At 40.3% G+C, this 17942-nt stretch overlaps 1 protein-coding gene across 2 annotated transcripts in view; it reads left to right on the top strand.

The window, feature by feature from the left end:
- SLX4IP (SLX4 interacting protein) overlaps window positions 1-17942 on the top strand; it is a 193012-nt gene that overhangs the window by 10143 nt on the left and 164927 nt on the right. Inside the window, exons 2-3 of one of the 2 annotated variants that reach the window (XM_035005839.1) lie at window positions 8434-8474; window positions 10653-10708. In XM_035005839.1, coding sequence (XP_034861730.1) covers window positions 10682-10708 — 27 coding nt within the window. In that variant the 5' untranslated portion in view covers window positions 8434-8474; window positions 10653-10681. The remainder of the gene's footprint in view (window positions 1-8433; window positions 8475-10652; window positions 10709-17942) is intronic. The other variant, XM_035005838.1, reaches the window with a different exon arrangement.

The following is a 17942-nucleotide window of genomic DNA, read 5'->3' as shown; positions in this document are numbered from 1 at the left end:
TTAGTACCATCAACAGGCACATATCAGCAAACTTTTTTTTTTTTTTTTTAAGATTTTATTTATTTATCTGACAGAGGGAGAGTACAAGCAGGGGGAGTGGCAGGGAGAGGGAGAAGCAGGCTCCCGCTGAGTAGAGAGCCTGACGTGGGGCTCAATCCCAGGACGCTGGGATCATGAGCCGAAGGCAGATGCTTAACTGACTAAACCACCCAGGTGCCCCAAGTCAGCAAACCTGTGCCATGCACCAGGTGTCAAAGGAGACAGGGATGGACCTTGTCCTCAAGACACATACAGTCAGAGGAGAGAGACTGAGGGCTGAAGTTACCTGTAATTCGCTGAGCTAAGCATGGGAGTAGTGATGGTGTGAGGTGCCCATGTGGTCCAGAGAAGAGAGTGATTCAGTCTGGAGATTTATAGAGGCCTCCAAGCAGTAGGTGGTGCCTGAGATGGGTTTCGGAGGATAGCTCCCCTTAAGAAGGAGAGGACATTCTCTAGGACTGCCTGTATGGGTGATGGTGGGGAGAGCTGGAGCTGCATGTTCAAGGACAGATGGTGGAGGTGGCTGTGTGGGGGTCACTGAAGCTGCCGAGTTGCCTGAGCCGGGAGATGGAGGTGTGGGCGGAGGGCGTGTGAAGTGTGGGACATCCCAGCCAACAGTTCTGATTGGAGGACTCCTGCTCAGTTACCTCCAGTTATGGCTTTGGGGATAGAGAAGTGCAAAGATGGAAACAGGAGGTACTTTAAAAGGCTCTGGTTGTGGGGAGCTGCAGGATAACCAGCTCTTTGGGGTCTGGGACTTTTGGCATCTCTAAGTAATGATTTTTCCTTCTCGTGGGAGGCAGATGGGTCCGTCTTTGACTTTCATCTGTTCGGTCCCAGGTGATGGGCTGTGTGCCTGAAGTAAGACAAGAGAGCAGAGTGTGTGCTTTCCCCAGATTCCCTGGTAAATGGTCTTTCTGTATTTAGACTTCATGCTTCTCAGCTTTTAAGAAAGAATAGTGAGAGACATACCCCTCACCTCCCCAAAGGAGGTAAGAGTTATGATTGGTTGTTGTGCAGTGGTTGTAAAGGCATAAATAATAGAAGGGATCAGGAGATTCTTCTAACTCCACTCCCCACCACCTTACCAGATCTGCAGACTTGGCTAGGAGACAGGGGCATCTTGCTCTGGGTACCGCCTCTGCCTATTTTTCTATTGGATTGTTTAATTTTGGACTGTCGTCCTTTGCTGGTTATATGTCTTATAAATTTCTTCTCCCAGTTTGTCAACCCCCCCCCCCATTTCTTTATGGTGTATTTTGATGAACAGAAGTTTTAATTTTTGTAAGCCTTTTATTTTGAAATAGAGATTCACCAGAAGTTGGCAAAAAAGGGGGGGTGGTCCTGTGTACCTTTCACTCAGTTCCCCCCCCCATTAGTAGTATCTTGCATGCTTATAGAGCAACTATTAAAGCCAGAGAATTGACATTGGTACAGTACATAGAGTTTATTACATTTAAGCAGTTTTACATGTATTTATTTAGTCCTGTGCCATTTTATCACATGTGTTTGTTCATGAAACCAACACCAACCACAATCAGGGTACGGAACTCCACTGCCATAGGCTCCTTCCTGCTATCTGTTTACATAAAGCCACATACCCCTCCCCCATTCTTAATCCGCGGCAACCTTAATCTGTTATGCACTTCTATCATTTTGTTATTTCAAGAATGTTATATAAGTGGAATCGTGCATTGTATGACCTTTTAAGATTGGCTTTTTTCATTCAGCATAATTCCCTTGAGATCCCTCCAAGCTGTTACCTGTATCAACAGTTCATTCCTTTTTTTGCTGAGTAATACCCTATGATATAGATATACCACCGTCTGTTTAACCATTCACCCATTGAAGGACATCTGGGTTGTTTCCAGTTTTGGGCTATTATGAATAAAGTTTGCCGTGAACATTTGTATGCAGATTTTTATGTGAGCCTAGGTTTTCATTTCTCTGGGATAAACTCCCAAGAGTGAAATTTTTGAGTCATATGTTAAGTGAATACTTAGTTTTATGAGAAATCTACCTCTCGGGCGCCTGGGTGGCTCAGTTGGTTAAGCGACTGCCTTCGGCTCAGGTCATGATCCTGGAGTCCCGGGATCGAGTCCCACATCGGGCTCCCTGCTCGGCAGGGAGTCTGCTTCTCCCTCTGACCCTCCTCCCTCTCATGCTCTCTGTCTCTCATTCTCTCTGTCTCAAATAAATAAATAAAATCTATAAAAAAAAAAAAAAGAAATCTACCTCTCTTCCATTGTGGCTGTATCACGTTTACAGTGCCACTGGCAAAGAGAAATCTATTTTCCCTGCATCCTCATCAACATTTGGTGTTACCACTATTTTTTATTTGCCATTCTGGTAGATATGTAGTGATATCTCACTGGAGTTTTATTCGCATTTCTCTGATGGCTCATGATATTGAGCATCTTTTCATGTGCTTGTTTATCATCTTTGGCGAGATGTCTGTTCATGTCTTTCACCCATTTTCTGACTGGATTGTATTTTTTTTATTGGTGGGTTTTGAGAGTTCTTTATATGTTCTAGTTATAAGACTTTTGTTGGGTATGTGAATTGCAGATATTTTCATCCAGTCTGTAGGGAAATCTACCATTTTAATATGGCCAAATCTACCATTCTTTTTCTTTATGGTTTGCACTTTTTGTGTCCAGTTAAAAAACTCCTCCTTTACCCTGAGTTCTTGAAAACATTGTCTAAGAGGTTCTGTTTTTTTTACATTTTAGTTTTTAGCCCATCTGTAATTGACTTTTGTGTGTTGTGTGAAATAGTGCTCCAATTTCATCTTTTTCCAAATGGATAAACAGTTGTTCAACCACAGTTTGTTGAATGAATAATCTCTTCATTTCCCACTGATCGGCAGTGCTGCTTCTGTCATCTATGCCCATAAGTGCGGAGGTTTGTTTTCTAGTCTGTGTGGTCTGTCCCCTTGGACTGTTTATCCCTTTGCCAGTACATATTATTTTATTTACTGTAGCACTGTAGTTTTGCTATATCTGGTAAGACAACCCCCCTCCTTTGTTTTTCTTCTCTTCTCCTTTACAAGTATCTTAGTCCTCTTTGCTCTCAGATTCCCTGTTCAGGATTGTGCTAAGAATTACATTAAGTTACTGGGTGTTATACGCAAACAATGAATCATGGAACACTACATCAAAAACCAATGATGTAATGTATGGTGATTAACATAACATAATAAAATTAAAAAAAAAAAAGGAATTGTATTAAGTTAGAAGAGCAATTTGAGGAGGTCTTCCACATTTCCTGTTAAATTTATTCTTAGGGACGCCTGGGTGGCTCAGTTGGTTAAGTGTCTGCCTTCATTCAGCTCGGGTCATGATCCCAGGGTCCTGGGATGGAGTTCTGCATCGGGCTCCTTGCCTAGCAGGGAGCCTGCTTTCTTCCTCTGTCTGCCGCTCCCCCTGCTTGTGCTCTCTCTCTCTGACAAATAAATAAAATCTTTTAAAAAGATAAATTTATTCCTAGATATTTTATATTTGCCAATGCTAGTTTAAAAGATTTTAAAATCGACATTTTCTACCTGTTTCAGAGAAATTGCTTTTAATGGTTTGTCATGAAGCATGTTTGCTACATTTTTTGTAGATGCTTTTTTATGATTAAGAAATTTCTTTTTTTTAAGTTTGTTTATATATTTATTTATTTTTAATAATATAATAATTTCTACACCCATTGTGGGGCTTGAACTCATGACCCCAAGATCAAGAGTTGCATGCTCTTCTGACTAAACCAGCCAGGTGCTCCACAATTAAGAAATTTCTTTTCTCAGATTTCTAATGTTCTTTATTTTTTTTCCTACCTCTATTAAAATGACCATGTCTTTTTTTTCCTACTTTAATTTTTTAGTATGGTGATTTTTCTAGTGTTAAACCAACCTTGCACTCCTCTGATAAACCTCACTTGGTTCTGGTGTATTTTTTAAATGTTGTTAGATTCAGATTGCTTCTCTTTGTTTAGGTTTCTTGCCTATATGTTCATGTATAGAATTGGCTGTGATTTTCCTTTCCTGTACTGCCCTTGTCTGGTTTTGCTATCAGGGCTTCATATAATGAGTTGTTGGGGGCTGGGCAGGGTTCCCTCTTTTCTGGGGGGATTTGTAAACTGGTATTATTTGTTCCTTGAACTGCCGTTGGATTTTGGATCACAAATATTTAGAAATAGAAGAGACTTAAGAGTCCACCTCTGTAACATCCTAGTCCTACTGACGCAGAATGAATTAAATGCTGAGGCTCAAATCCAGAGGGCATGGTTCTTTGTACCATGACTCAGCCATTTCATCATTTCAGAAACCCTAAAGTTAAGGTAACATCCATTTTATTACCTTTACACTGAAGTCCATGCAAATCCATGTAAGAGAGGCTTAGAAAATACCCCATTAACCCGACACACTTGGTCTCTTAGGTTGCTAGCCTTATCTGATTAGGTTGCAGAACCTAGCGGAGAAAGGGAGCCTTGGAAGACAGGCACCCTGACAGCTCAAGGAAAGCCTAGGAGAGCTGGCGGGAACCACACTGGTTCCACTGTTGAGTAGCAGCTCCGAGGGGCATTAATCTGTATATTGCCCAGTGGGATGATGGGTGATCACTTTCTTCTGAATATCAAAGAAATATTCACCATGTGGTATTTTTTATGAAAGTCGTAAAGATTCAATATGCTTTTTGGAAAATTTCCCTAAAAACAGCAAAAATAAAATGGTTGGGTGCTCCCCTGCTCCTATTATCTGGAATATTTCTTCATCCAGCAGACATTTCTTGAGCAGCCTCTAGGGTCAAACAGTGCTCTTAGGGCTGTTCACCTTTGAGAACCTGTTCCTACCAGGATGGATAAGAGTGCTTTTACCATATTTGGGAATTAGCAAACTGCTTCAGTTCACCAGTTAGTTCATTTCTAGCGCTTGTCCCTAAATGATGTAAGGAAGCAAAAGAAATGTACCTTCCTTATCTAGAATGACTTCAGCAGATTTGCAGGCTCAAGGTCTATCCAGTTGGCTATCTAGATGTGTTTTGGGCTTTATGTTGGTGGGCTTTATTTTTTGTTTATGAAGATGTGTGCCATGTCACATAGCACAATGGTATATTAAATTCATTCAGACTACATTTCCTCAGCTGTGGACCTCCTTCCTCTTCCATTAGCAGGAGAGAACCACCCGTCACTCATGTAGCTTTATTTGAAATCTAACTCTGTTGGGATCTTGTGCCTTCGTGGTGGGAATGTGTGTTGAGGGGGGCGGAATGTGGAGGGAGGGAGGGTACACATACCTTGACAGTCCAGTTAACAATCGACCTTGGCAGTTCTGCAGTTGACAGATGGTCTTAGTTTGCCCTCAGCTGAGTTGACAAGACTCTTCTCTCGCCCTTGACTCTCAGCTGTGAGACCCTGACCTGGTCTGACAAGTATACTCTTTAGGGGAATAGAGGGCAGGGTTGAGAGTAGATAGTTTGTGAGTTCTCTCTTAGCCCTAAAGTTGTGACTTTTTGAGCCTCCAAACATTGTGGAAACAAATGAAAAAATGATATACATTGAGAGGCAGAATGCCACATGATATTAAAATGGATTAAAAATTAGCAAAATGTAAAAATATCAAATAGGCAAAGGGAATTAAGAAAAAATATATGTGCAAAATGTATAATGCAGTTCCTTTTCCCATGTGGCCTATTTTTACATTAGGGGACCATATTATATAAAAATACATACTATTTGGTCCTAGATTCCTACAGGTCATATTTTTGAGATTGGGCTTTGATGATACTTTTTGAAGAATCCAGTCCTTAAAAAATGCAGCTACTCTTGCTTTACTGATAGAAGTAAAAAGAAAAAAAAAGTGAGTACTTGAAGAAAGAATATTGGAACCTTATTGTGAGTTGAAAAATGTAACCTTCACTGTAATATGGCCCATAATCTAATGCAGATATGGTCTGAAAGCCTTGCTGCAGCCTCCAGTGTGGTCCACCTGTCCTTCAGGAAAGGAAGGACATGTGGGAAAACCAGTGTACAATTAAAAAATAATTTGATCACATGCTTCAGCTTGGTTGGGTACTTGCTGACAAAACTCTGTCTCCCTTTTCTCTATCAGCTGAAGCACTTAAGCACCCTCCAGTGAGGGATTCCCTAAATTCTTGGCAGAAGTTATTCAAACCTAATTTAGTAAATTTAAGGGGACCAATTTTGTGTTTATCAGGCTCAAATAACATAAAGATCTACCTAGTTTTCAGGGCAACCTTTACAAATGTTGTTTTCAAACACATGTTCCTGATTCTCTAGGAGCTTATTTTTTCCATTTACACCTATTTCTAAATGGGGTTACTAGGTGAATGACCTTCAGAATTTTTCTAAATCATATGCACTACATCATTCAGAGAATAGAAATGAATAATTAAAGTGATTTGGGGTTTGGATAAAGATGTTTTTGTCCATTAAAAAAAAAAAATAGAATCGGGTGCCTGGGTGGCTCAGTTGGTTAAGTATCTGACTTTGCTTGGGTCAGGATCCCAGCCATTGTGAGACCAGGCCCTCTGTAGGGCTCTGCACTCAGCAGGGAGTCTGCTTCTCCCTCTCTCTGTGCCCCTCCCCCCGCTCATGCTCTTTCTCAAATAAATAAAATCTTAAAAAAAATAGAATCAAAGGTTATCACATTTTGAAAAAAAAATCATCCGATTTTAAATCATCACCATTGACTAAGTAGTTGTTAACACTCCTCAAGGGCCTACTGTTTTATACAAGTTTCATCAGGGGTTTTCATATATCATTTTATTTAATCCTTTTGATAATTTTGAGTTAGGTATTACTATCCCTGTTTTTTAAATTAGTAATCTAGGACACAGAAATAAGTGTTTTTCTTGTAATGAAACCAAGTACGCTGAAACCGCACTGTCCATTATGGTAGCCACTGACCACAGGTGTCGAACACTTGACATGTGGCCAGTCCAAATTAAGATGTGCTGGAAACAGAAAATAACACACCTGATGCACCTGACTTCAAAGACTAAGGTAAAACACTAAGAATGTAAATACTTTTATAGTGATTACATGCTGAAATGATAATATGTTGGATTTATTAGGTTAAATAAAAATATTATTAAAATGAATTTCCTCTGTTTCAGTTTATGTTTTTATTAACTGCAACTGCTAGAAAATTGAAAACTACATCTCTGGCTTGCATTCTGTTTCTGTTGTACCGTGCTGCTCTAACATCCGTACACACATTGGAACGGGCAGATAGTTCCGTGTACGAGGCTTATGAGTTATGGCCTCCTTTTCACCTCATTCCTTCCTCCAGAGCAGCTCTCTTCACCTTGCTCTTCATGGTGGAGCCAAGTTTAGCATTTAACAGTTGGTTCCATATCACTAAATTACTTGCTGTATTTCTGCTTAACTATTAATCAGTTGCGGTGGTGGTTGTTACTGTTTTATATTGATTTTAGGCTTTGCTTCTGAAACATCCCCTTAGCATTCAAGGGAGCTCTCACTCAGTTTAACCTCTATGCCCCTGCTGTATAATATGCACATACACATATATTCCCCATCCTCGTAATTTTGCTGTAAACGTAACATTGCTTAGGTCAAGATTCAGTGTTTGTTATCATAACTACACATGCTAGCCGTAACTGAGCTGTGTATGAAGTACTCTTTTTATTTTTGGCACAATTTTTATTTATCCTAGGATCAATAATTGCCTAGCTTTCCATGTTCCTGTCCTAATTCAATCTCAGATTCTCCACCAGTTGTCTAAAGTGAGTTTTGCATGCTCGCAGATGCTTTTGAGGATGCATCTCCTGGAGACGTTGAAACTGCTGTAGCCCCCGCTCATGGTTCTCTCCTGGTCTAGCCCATGATCTCATGCAGGGATCTGCTTTCACCAGATCCTAGGATTTCCTCTGCCTTTTGCCTGTCTTGGCCTTCCTCTTTCCTGTATCTTCCTCTTTCTTGGTTAATTTCCTCATTTTGGTGAAGCACATCTTCAGTTAAGCTTCCTGAGAAAGGATGCATGGGACTTAAATTTTTTAAGACCTTGCATGTCTAAAAATGCCCCCTCCCCGTCATGTTTAAATGCAATTGGAGGTTGGAAACAGTTTTCTTTAGAATTTTGAAGATACTTCTCTATTGTCTTTTAGTCTCCGGAGTTGCTTTGAGCCATTTGGAGCCAAACATTCACTGACCACCCCTTCCACCCACCTCCCACCCTCTTTTTAAAGATTTTTTTTTTTAATCTCCAATGCCTGATGTTTTACAGTGATATATGCCCTAATATGAGATGTTTCCATCCTAACTTTCATGTATGGGTCCTTTAATTTTTAATTAAATTTAATTTAATTGTACGGTCCTTTAATTTTTAATTTATTCTCTTATTTTTCATCTTTTTTATTTTTGCTGAAGTTTCTGAATGACTTCCTGAACTTGGTCCTCCAGCACTTCTGGTACGTTTTTTTATTTCAGCTATCACTTTAATTTGTTGTTTTCTGAAAGTTCCTTATTTTTTGTTATTGTATTTATTGCTTTATGGTTGCAGTATCTCCTATCTCCCTGATAATAATGATTCTTAAAAAATGGTTTCCTGCTCCCTGCATAGTCTCAGTTTTGGCCAAGTAGTTTCTTTCCTGTTTGTTTTGTTTTCTTTCATGATAGAGTCTTTCCTTAGATGGCAGGTGATTCCTGGTTGTTTACTTGTATTCAAGAGTGGGGTATTAAAAAGATGGAAGGCAGTTCTCCATGCAGATGTGGGGCTTGTGGGTGTTTGCTTCACTTTAGAACCATCCATCTAGGCTGTTTCCTTGGGGAATCCCTGATGTCAGTACTTCTAGATCCTACCTTTTAGGTTAGTCCAGTCCCTGAATGGTTTCAGTCTCATATTTGGAGAGGCTAGGCAGTGTAGAGGGGTGTATTAGACAAGGTTCTCCAGAGACCCAGAACCAATAGAAGGTATATATAATTATTATAGGAATAGGCTCATGCAATTATAGAGACTGAGAAGTTCCATGATCTGCTGTCTGCCAGCTGGAGAACAAGGAAAGCCTGTGTGTAATTCATTCTTAGTCCAAAGCCTGCGAACCAGGAGTGCTTAAGTCTGAGGGCAGGAGAATATGGGTGTCCCAACTCAGAGATCGCGAATTCATCCTTCCTGCACCTTTTGTTCTGTTTGGGCCCTCAGCGGATTGAATGATAACCACCCACACTGGGGAGGGCCATTGGCCTTACTGAGTGCACCAATTCAAATCATGATTTCTTCCAGAAATACCCTCACAGATATGCCCAGAAATAATATCTTATTAGTTGTCTGGGCATCCCTTAGCTCAGATAAGTTGACACATAAAATTAACCATCATAAGGGACATGCGGGTTGGGGAAGATATCAATCAGTTTGTAAATGTTCCCTTAATTTTCTCTTTTTTCAGTAGGGTACCCCCTACTTTATGCTGTGCCTGGTGTTTTCCAGACCAGAGATCCTCTGTCTTACTCTCTCCAAAAAATAATTCTCTACGTTTCTGCAAGGGTGAGAGAGGGCAGTTGACCTGGCTGAGCATAGTAAAGGGGAGTAGACTCTTGAATGATACAGGTTTGAACTGTGTGGGTCTACTTATACATGAATTTTTTTTTTTTTTTCGATAAATACAATACAGTCCTGGGGTGCGTAGGTGGCTCAGTCGGTTCAGCGTCTGCCTTCGGCTCAGGTCATGATCCCGGGGTCCTGGGATCAAGCCCCACATCGGGCTCCCTGCTCAGCAGGGAAGCCAGCTTCTCCCTCTCCCTCTGCCTGCTGCTCCCCCCTGCTTGTGCTATCTCTCTCTCGCTATCAAATAAATAAAATCTTTAAAAAAAAAAGTACTGTAAATGTATTGTCTCATGATTTTGGGGGGGCAGAGGCAGAGGGAGAACAAGAATCTTAAGCAGCTCCATGCCCAGCGTGGAGCCCAACGTAGGGCTCAACCTCACAACCCTGAGATCATGACCTGAGCCAGAGCCAAGAGTCGGACACTTAACCGTCTGAGCCACCCAGGTATTAACCGTCTGAGCCCCAATGGTATTAACTCTTTAAATGTCTGATAGAATACATCTAAGCCTATGCTTTCCTTTGTTGGTGGTTTTTAAGTTTCTAATTCAATATTATATATATATTTCAATAATTTATATATATAAAAAAGTAGGCTCCACTCCCACTGAGCAGCCCAGCATGGGGCTTGAACCCATGACCCTGAGATCAAGAGTCAGATGCCTTACTGACTGAGCCCCCCAAGACCCCCAATATTTTATATATATATATATTTTTTAAGGTTTTATTTATTTGAGAGAGAGACAGACAGAGATAGTGAGAGAGAGCACGAGCAGGGAGAAGAGGGAGAAACAGGCTTCCCGCTGAGCTGGGAGCCCGATGCGGGGCTCAATCCCAGGATCCTGGGATCATGACCTGAGTCGAAGGCAGATGCTTAATGACTGAGCCACCCAGGCGCCCCAATATAATATATCTTTAAGACTAGTTTTAAGTCAACATTTATCTTGCAAATACTGTTATTTGATTATTCAGCCAACCTTTCTCCTATATATTATCCAAATAGAGATTTTGATATACCTACTTGTAACTTTTTTTCTTCTATTTAAAGGTCTGTAATTACTCTGGAATCAGTAAGCCATGGCGTCAAAGAAATTTGCCGTTAAAGTAAGTAGTGCTTAATAGTCTTTAAAATGGTTAATCATTTTCTAATATAACTGAGTTCTGTGTTCATTGACAGATGAAGCTCTGAACTTGCCTTCTACTCTTTAAATTAGTGTCTTTACTGAAAACTTTAGGTGATTGAAGATTTGCATGTTAAGAATGGGGGGGAGAAAAAAATAGTTCATATGGTTATGGGAGTTTCTTGCTTCAAGTCTTCTGTAAGAGCCATTAGGTCATAACTTGGTCCTTAATGTTAAAAATTGTCATTCACATACGTATGTGCGTGACATGATTTTTGATAATGACAAAGCAGATAAAAATGAAGTAGGCAGCAAATGCTGCAGGTGGGTGAATGCCAGGAGAGAGGTCTCTTGCCCGGCTGCCCTCTTTTGTTTTCTTTTTATAAGTATCTCTTCTCTATCCCTTGATGGCTGAGGCTGAGACCTTCTCAGGTGTGGGGGGCTGGGAGAACTATGTGTGAAGGGTGGTGGTAAAGGAGAGGGGAAGAATTGATAAATAGTGGCTGTGAGGTGTCTGAGATGCCTTCACCTATGCTGGCTGTTGAGGACATTTTTTCTGTGCTAGTGTTATATTAAGTAGGTTCAAAACACCAAAACAGACAAATTACAGTAGTTAACCAGATCAGATACTACTTAATATTGTAGTTATATCTTATTTTTACCAAGTCCTGGATTTACAATGTATTTATAAATTTCATTGTTTATCCACGTGTTCTGTAGTATTTCTTTTTATGAGAGATTATAAGTGGTGAACTTTCATCATTTGTCTTTCTAAAAAATGTGGCTTTGTCTTAACTCTAGAAAATTGGTTATAGAAGTCTAGGTTGAGCATTATTTTTCCTTGGCATTTGAAAGATATTTTCCGTTGTCTTCTGGGATCTGTTATGGCAACTGAGAAACTCTGTAGTTATTGATTGATGTTTAAAACCACCTTAAAACTTAGTAGCTTAAAACACAAGCCATTTTTTTCTCTCTTGTGATTGTGTAGGTTGCCTGGTAGCATTTGGGTCATTTCTCTTTTTGATGGTGGCTGGGGCTGCAATTATCTGGGACCCCAGTTCAGCTGGAACATCAAAGATGACATGCTCACACGGCTGTCCCTTGATACTGGCTGTGGTTGGGAGCTCACCTGGGGCTGGTAATTGTTGCCCGATACTTCTCATTCACATGGCTGCTCTCTGTGGCTTGGGCTTCTCCTAGCGTGGTGGCTGAGTTTGAGGGATGGTGTCCCAGAGCAAGAGTTGCTAGAAGAAAGAAGAGAATTTGCCAGTTCTTTGAAGGGTTGGGCTCAGAAGTCTCACTTGGCATTTATACTACATTCTGTTGGTCAGAGCACTCAAAGGGCCCAGGCGAAGGGAAGCTGCAGCTTTTGATGTGAGAAGGAGCATGTGCCCACAGGGAAGCGAAGATTTATGGGGGGGGTGGGGGCATACATCTGTGGAGACTAGTAACTATTTTTTTTAGATTTTATTTATTTATTTGACAGAGAGAGACACAGCGAGAGAAGGAACACAAGCAGGGGGAGTGGGAGAGGGAGAAGCAGGCTTCCCACAGAGCAGGGAGCCCGATGCGGGGCTCGATCCCAGGACCCTGGGATCATGACCTGAGCTGAAGGCAGACACTTAACGACTGAGCCACCCAGGCGCCCCTGTGATTTCTTTCTTGGTTATCTTGGTTATCAACTTTTTTCTTTCTAGCTGTTCTTAAAATTTTGTTTTTGGCTTTGATGTTTTATAATTTCACTATGAAGCCTGAAGCCATAGACTTGTTTTTATTTATCTGGCTTGGGATGCAATGCACATCTTTATTTGAAAGATGCAAGTCTTTTATCAGTTTTGGAAAATCTCAACCATTTTCTCTTCAGGTACTACCCTTTATCCTCTCTGTTCTCTTCTGGAACTGTTATACTAAGTTTTCTGGGTAGTCTCATGTAATAGTTTCTTATGTGTTGCTAGGGTGATCTTAACTTGTCCAAGGTGGAGCCCCTGCAGGCTGTCTGTCTGCAGAGCTCTGCTAAAACTGGCAGTGGCCCAGTAGAGCAGACAGTTCTGGTCAACTGCAGATTTTGGACCTGAGGTGCCTGATTATGTCAGAGATGAGTCTCTTGATTTCTAGGCCATGCACATGGATGGGGCAGATTCTGCTACCTTATTGCCCCATCTCACAGCCACACCAGCAACTTGGAACTTAGCTCCTCGATCATGCCAGACAGGGGAGTTACTCCAACCATGAGTATCAAATTAGCAAGTTAGGGATACAGACAGCATTCTGACACATTATGTGGAAGATTGTGTGCATCATGTTGTGATTGTCTCTGTGCCTCTGATCACACAGGCAGGGTGCCAGTGCTTCCCAATCATGCAGCTTAAAAAGCACCACAACCCAAACATTGGGATCCCATTCTGAATGTCTGACATCCTTCCTGCCAGATTGTCTGTGCTGGCCTAGGGTATCATGGGCAGCAGGGAACCCACACACCTGCCACCAGTGCTGACATCACGTGCGTTTTCTGATGAATGCTGCTCCAGTAGGCTTGTATGAGTGCCCCTTGGCCATTTGCCTTTTCTTGTTTCTCTTTATATCTCTGTTGCATTCAGAATGCTTTTTATTAGACCTCTTCCAGTTCGTTAACATCTTCTCATCTGGATTTAATTTGCTGTTTAATCTGTATTTAATCTACTCTTTAACTTGTTTATTTTAAGTGACTATATTTTTCAGCTGAGAATTTGTGTTTGGTTTATTTTTTTTTTTTAATTCAAATTCTACCAGTCCTTTTTTTATATACTTGCCCTATTTTTAAAATATGTTCCCATATCCTTTTATCTTCTTTATAATTTTAAAGTATTTTGTTTCATAGTGTCTTGTAGATTGTTCTATTATTTCCATTATTATTTAGTAAGTGTGGAATAAATTGGTGATTGAAATTGCTGGATTGTTCATGGGTGTAATTTTTAATTGTGTGCTCATTTTCAGTCACATCCTACACATGCGTGCGTGCACATTCACGCGCATGCATGCACACACACACACACGCACACACACTCTAGGGCAGTTGAGCAGTTTCTAGTTTACTTCTGCTGGAGCCACTGGTATTTCAGTGGTTTTGGACCAGGCTTCACATTAATTTCATGGCTTGGGATTCCACCACCTTGTGGCTAGTACAGCTTTGCAAGCCACAATGGAGTCTGGTGCAAGGTTGGTGTTTTTAGTATTTTCTAGTATTTTCCTTGCTGTTCTCCTTTCCCTTCCTTCGTGCTGAAGCCCTGGATGGATGGCAAGCTTCCGTGTTGCTTCCCTTGGTCAGCAAGCAGTGATTTTTTTTTTTTTTCTAGTTGCATTTTCATGAAGGTCACAGTTTATCAAGAGAATGAAGGAAAAAACTCTATAGAATAGTTCCTGCTCCAAGAAATTATGGACCTGTATGAACCATAGAGTATTACATGAGGACGTCTGCACATCCAGTACTTATTTATGTGTCACGCATTGTACAAAGAACTGAAGTTGAAGTTCTTTACAGCTCTGGGCTTAACTGGAATGAGTTCCTTCTGAACTCTTCTACCCCTTTTGGGCATTAGGATTCCAGCTCTCCGCTACCCTGGCTCCCACATATTCTGACTACCAGGTTCAAACCTTCCATCAGGGTGATTTTTTTTCCTCCCTTCTCCCCACTTTATTGAGATATAATTGACATATAACATTGTGTAAGGTTACGGTGATTTGATAAGCATATGTGGTGAAATGTTTACCACGATAAAGTTTTAACACATCCTTTACCTCACATAATTGTTGTTCTTATGGTGCAAACATTAAAGCTCTACTCTTGTAGCACCTTTCTAGGATACAATACAGTATTGTTAATTGTAGTCACCATGCTATACATTAGATCCCCAGAACTTCCTCATCTTGTAACTGGAAGTTTATACCCTTCGACAAGCATCTTTCTATTTTCCCCACCACTTAGCCCCTGGCAGCCACCATTCTATTCTATGAGCTTGATGTTTTTAGATTCCATATATACGTGAGATCATATGTATTTGTCTTTCCTTTTTTTTAATGGCTAAATAATACTCCATTGTGCAGGATTTCCTTTTTTTTAATGGCTAAATAATACTCCATTGTGTATTTTCGCCACATTTCTTTATTCATTCATCCATCAGTGGACACTTAGGTTGTTTCCCTGTCTTGCCTATTGTGAATAATGCTGCAATGAACATGGGGTGCAGATGTCTCTTTGAGATAGTGACTTCATTTTCTTTGGATATATACCCAGAAATGGAATGGTTAGGTCACATTGTAGTTCAATTTTTAGTTTTTTGAGAAAGCTGCATACTGTTTTCCATAGTGGCTGCATCAGTTTATATTCCCACCAATCACTTTCTCCACATCCTCACCAGCATTCCTTATCTCTTGCCTTTTTGATAGTAGTCATTCTAGCAGGGGTGAGGTGATATGGATTTGATTTGCATTTCTAAAGGAGCGATTATTAGTACTGTTAGGGGTTTGTTTATTTAGGAATCTTTTCAAACAGAGAACCCTCTTTTGGCTTTGATTTTTTTTTTCTCTATAGTGTACTTGTTTTCTCTTTTATGGATTTTTTTTATGATTTTCTCCCTTATATTTCCTTTGAGCAAATTTGCTCTTCTCTGTCCAGTTTAAGATGGGAGCTTAAATCATGGAATTTGAGCATTTCTTTTCTAATATATAAACACTTAAAGCTGTAAATTTTTCTCTCTAAGCCTTTATTGCTTTAATTATATCCCTCTTGTTTTGTTAGAGATGAAGTTAAAGTAGAGATTTTGTTTGTCAAATAAACATATTTTCTAATTCTCGCTGTTACTTCATTTTTTTTCCTCTTTGAGTGAGAGAGAGAGATAGAGAGAGAGCAGAGGGTGAGTGAGAGAGAAAATCCTAAACAGGCTCCATGCCCAGCATGGAGGCCAATGCAGGGGTTGATCTCATGACCCTGAGATCATGACCTGAGCTGGAACCAAGAGTCCCAATGCTTAAATGACTGAGCCACCCACATGCCCCTGTGATGACATTTTTGATCACTGGGTTATTGAAATGTATATTATATTGTTTCTAAGTATTTGGGAATTTTCTAATCATTGTTTGGCATAATTCCTCTGTCTATTTTGGAAAGTGTGCCATAAGCACTTGAAAAATGTGATGGTTGTCAGGTGCATCTGTCGTTTAGATCAGGTTTGTTAATTTTGTTGTAATAATCTAATTTTTTTACTAGTTTGTAAATTAGTAATCTAATATTTACTAATAGTGTTTTTGTATTCTTTGGGTAAATACCTAGTAGTTGAATTACCAGATCATCTGGTAATTCTATTTTTAATTTTTTGAGGAACCTTCATACTGTTTTCCACAGTGGCTTTACTGGTTGCATTCCCACCAGCAGAGTACGAGGGTTCTTTTTTCTTCACATCCTTACCAGCACTTGTTGTTTCTTGTGTTTTGACTTTAGCCATTCTGACAGGTAAGGCAGAAGAGAGACATTCTCAGAGATGCAAAGTCTAGAAAAATTTCCTTCTAATGTACCCAATTTTAGGAAGAATGTGGTTTTCCAAAGTGAGAGAGTAAACAGAGAAGGAGTGAGTTATAGGGTCTGGGAAATATGGAATCTGGCAGGTGAGTGCTTGAGCAAATCCCATGGTGATCAGCACTGTGTCCTGCCTAGAAAGCAACCAGTCAGATTGGCACAGGACATAGGGTTCCATGAAAGATGTCTCCAACAGGAAATGAAAGGATGAAATACCTGATGCATTTGAAAGTAGAGAGGAGGTTTTCTTTGGTCTGTCAGAGAGCGTGGGAATGATTAGTGATAAGAATATGGGAAACTAAACAAAAGAAAAATGAAGCAACTCTTCCCATCTTGTGCAAGATTAGAAAGTAAGCATAGTACACTACATGGCTCAGCTTTGAACAGAGGGTACATTTCATATGTCATGAACTCCAGCTGTTGGAAGGCTGGAGAAGGAGATGTTTGGGTGATGGTTGTAAGCATTGTCCTCATTTTCAGTAGAAAGCATGTGAAGCTGAAATAATAAGAAATTGGTAGTAATAACATAGTATTTAGAAACATGATAGTAAATACCGGATCAAATAGCTGAAGTTTTCAGTGTGGTTGCTCTTGGTGAGAGCGGAGGAGGGTGGTGACAGGATAGGGCAGAGGAGGCCTGTTTTTGATAAGGCATTTTAATCTCTGTGTATACATCAGTATATTAATCAGTAATTAAATGAGTAAAGTTTAAAAGGAATTAACTTTAGCAAATTTTCATGTAGATGCATGTAATTTTGGCTCTCTGGGTTGAAAAATACTTGGATAGAGCATGGTTTCTAAAGTAATAGAAAACCAGATGAAACCCAAATAGCTTGCCACTTGCATCTCAGTTGTTTATTCTGAGACTTTCCCTGGAATGGTATTAATTACCCATGCAAACAGCTTATCCTTCTTCAAATACAGCAAAGTCTTTTGACCTTCCTGCTATAAGAGGGCTTTTTTTTTTTTTTTTTTTTTTAAACCGCTGTGTTCCTGTCCTTGAACTCTTTCTTATAATTGTCTCCTAGGCCAGAATTCCAGGAAATGGCAGCAGTGAATGAGACGACAGAGTCCTTGGAACCACAGCTTTCAGGGTCTCTTGACTTCTGGGTCACTACAACTTGTGGCAGGGAGATAAGTCCTATACTTCCATGACTCCTTTCTCAGTTGGGTGTAGTGGTGACAGCCAACACATGTGTCCCCAAGGCTCCTTCGTGATCTTAATTCTAGCTTTGCACCCACCCCAGAATTTTAGAATTTCCAAAATTATACATTGTTTAATATTGGAACGCAGCCGCTCCCATTTGTTTACATATTGTCTCTGGCTGCTTTTATACTACAGTGGCGGAGTTGAATAGTTGTAACAAAGACCTCATTGCTTGCAAAGTCTGAAATATCTGTCTATCTATATCAGTAAATCCTGGTTTAGGTGTATAAATCTCTCTCTTAAAGCACATCTCAATTCCTGCTAGCCACAATTCAAGTGTTCAGGAAGCACACATGGCTAGTAGCAGCTGTACTGGACCCCATGGGACTAAATCTGTGCATCCTTCTGTGCTCCTACCTGCTTGCCCCTCTTCAGAGTAAGCTTTCAGTGAAGTTACCTTGGGTTAAACTGGTTGTGAGGGTGGGTAAATTAGTAAGGCCAAGACAAGGCTGTTTCCTTTGC

Source organism: Mirounga leonina, unplaced genomic scaffold (assembly GCF_011800145.1).
Source record: "Mirounga leonina isolate KUSES-001 unplaced genomic scaffold, KU_Mleo_1.0 Mir_150, whole genome shotgun sequence".
In the NCBI taxonomy this organism is placed as follows: Eukaryota; Metazoa; Chordata; class Mammalia; order Carnivora; family Phocidae; genus Mirounga; species Mirounga leonina.
Note: the sequence above shows the minus strand (reverse complement) of the source record. Positions and strands in the feature narration are given on the sequence as shown.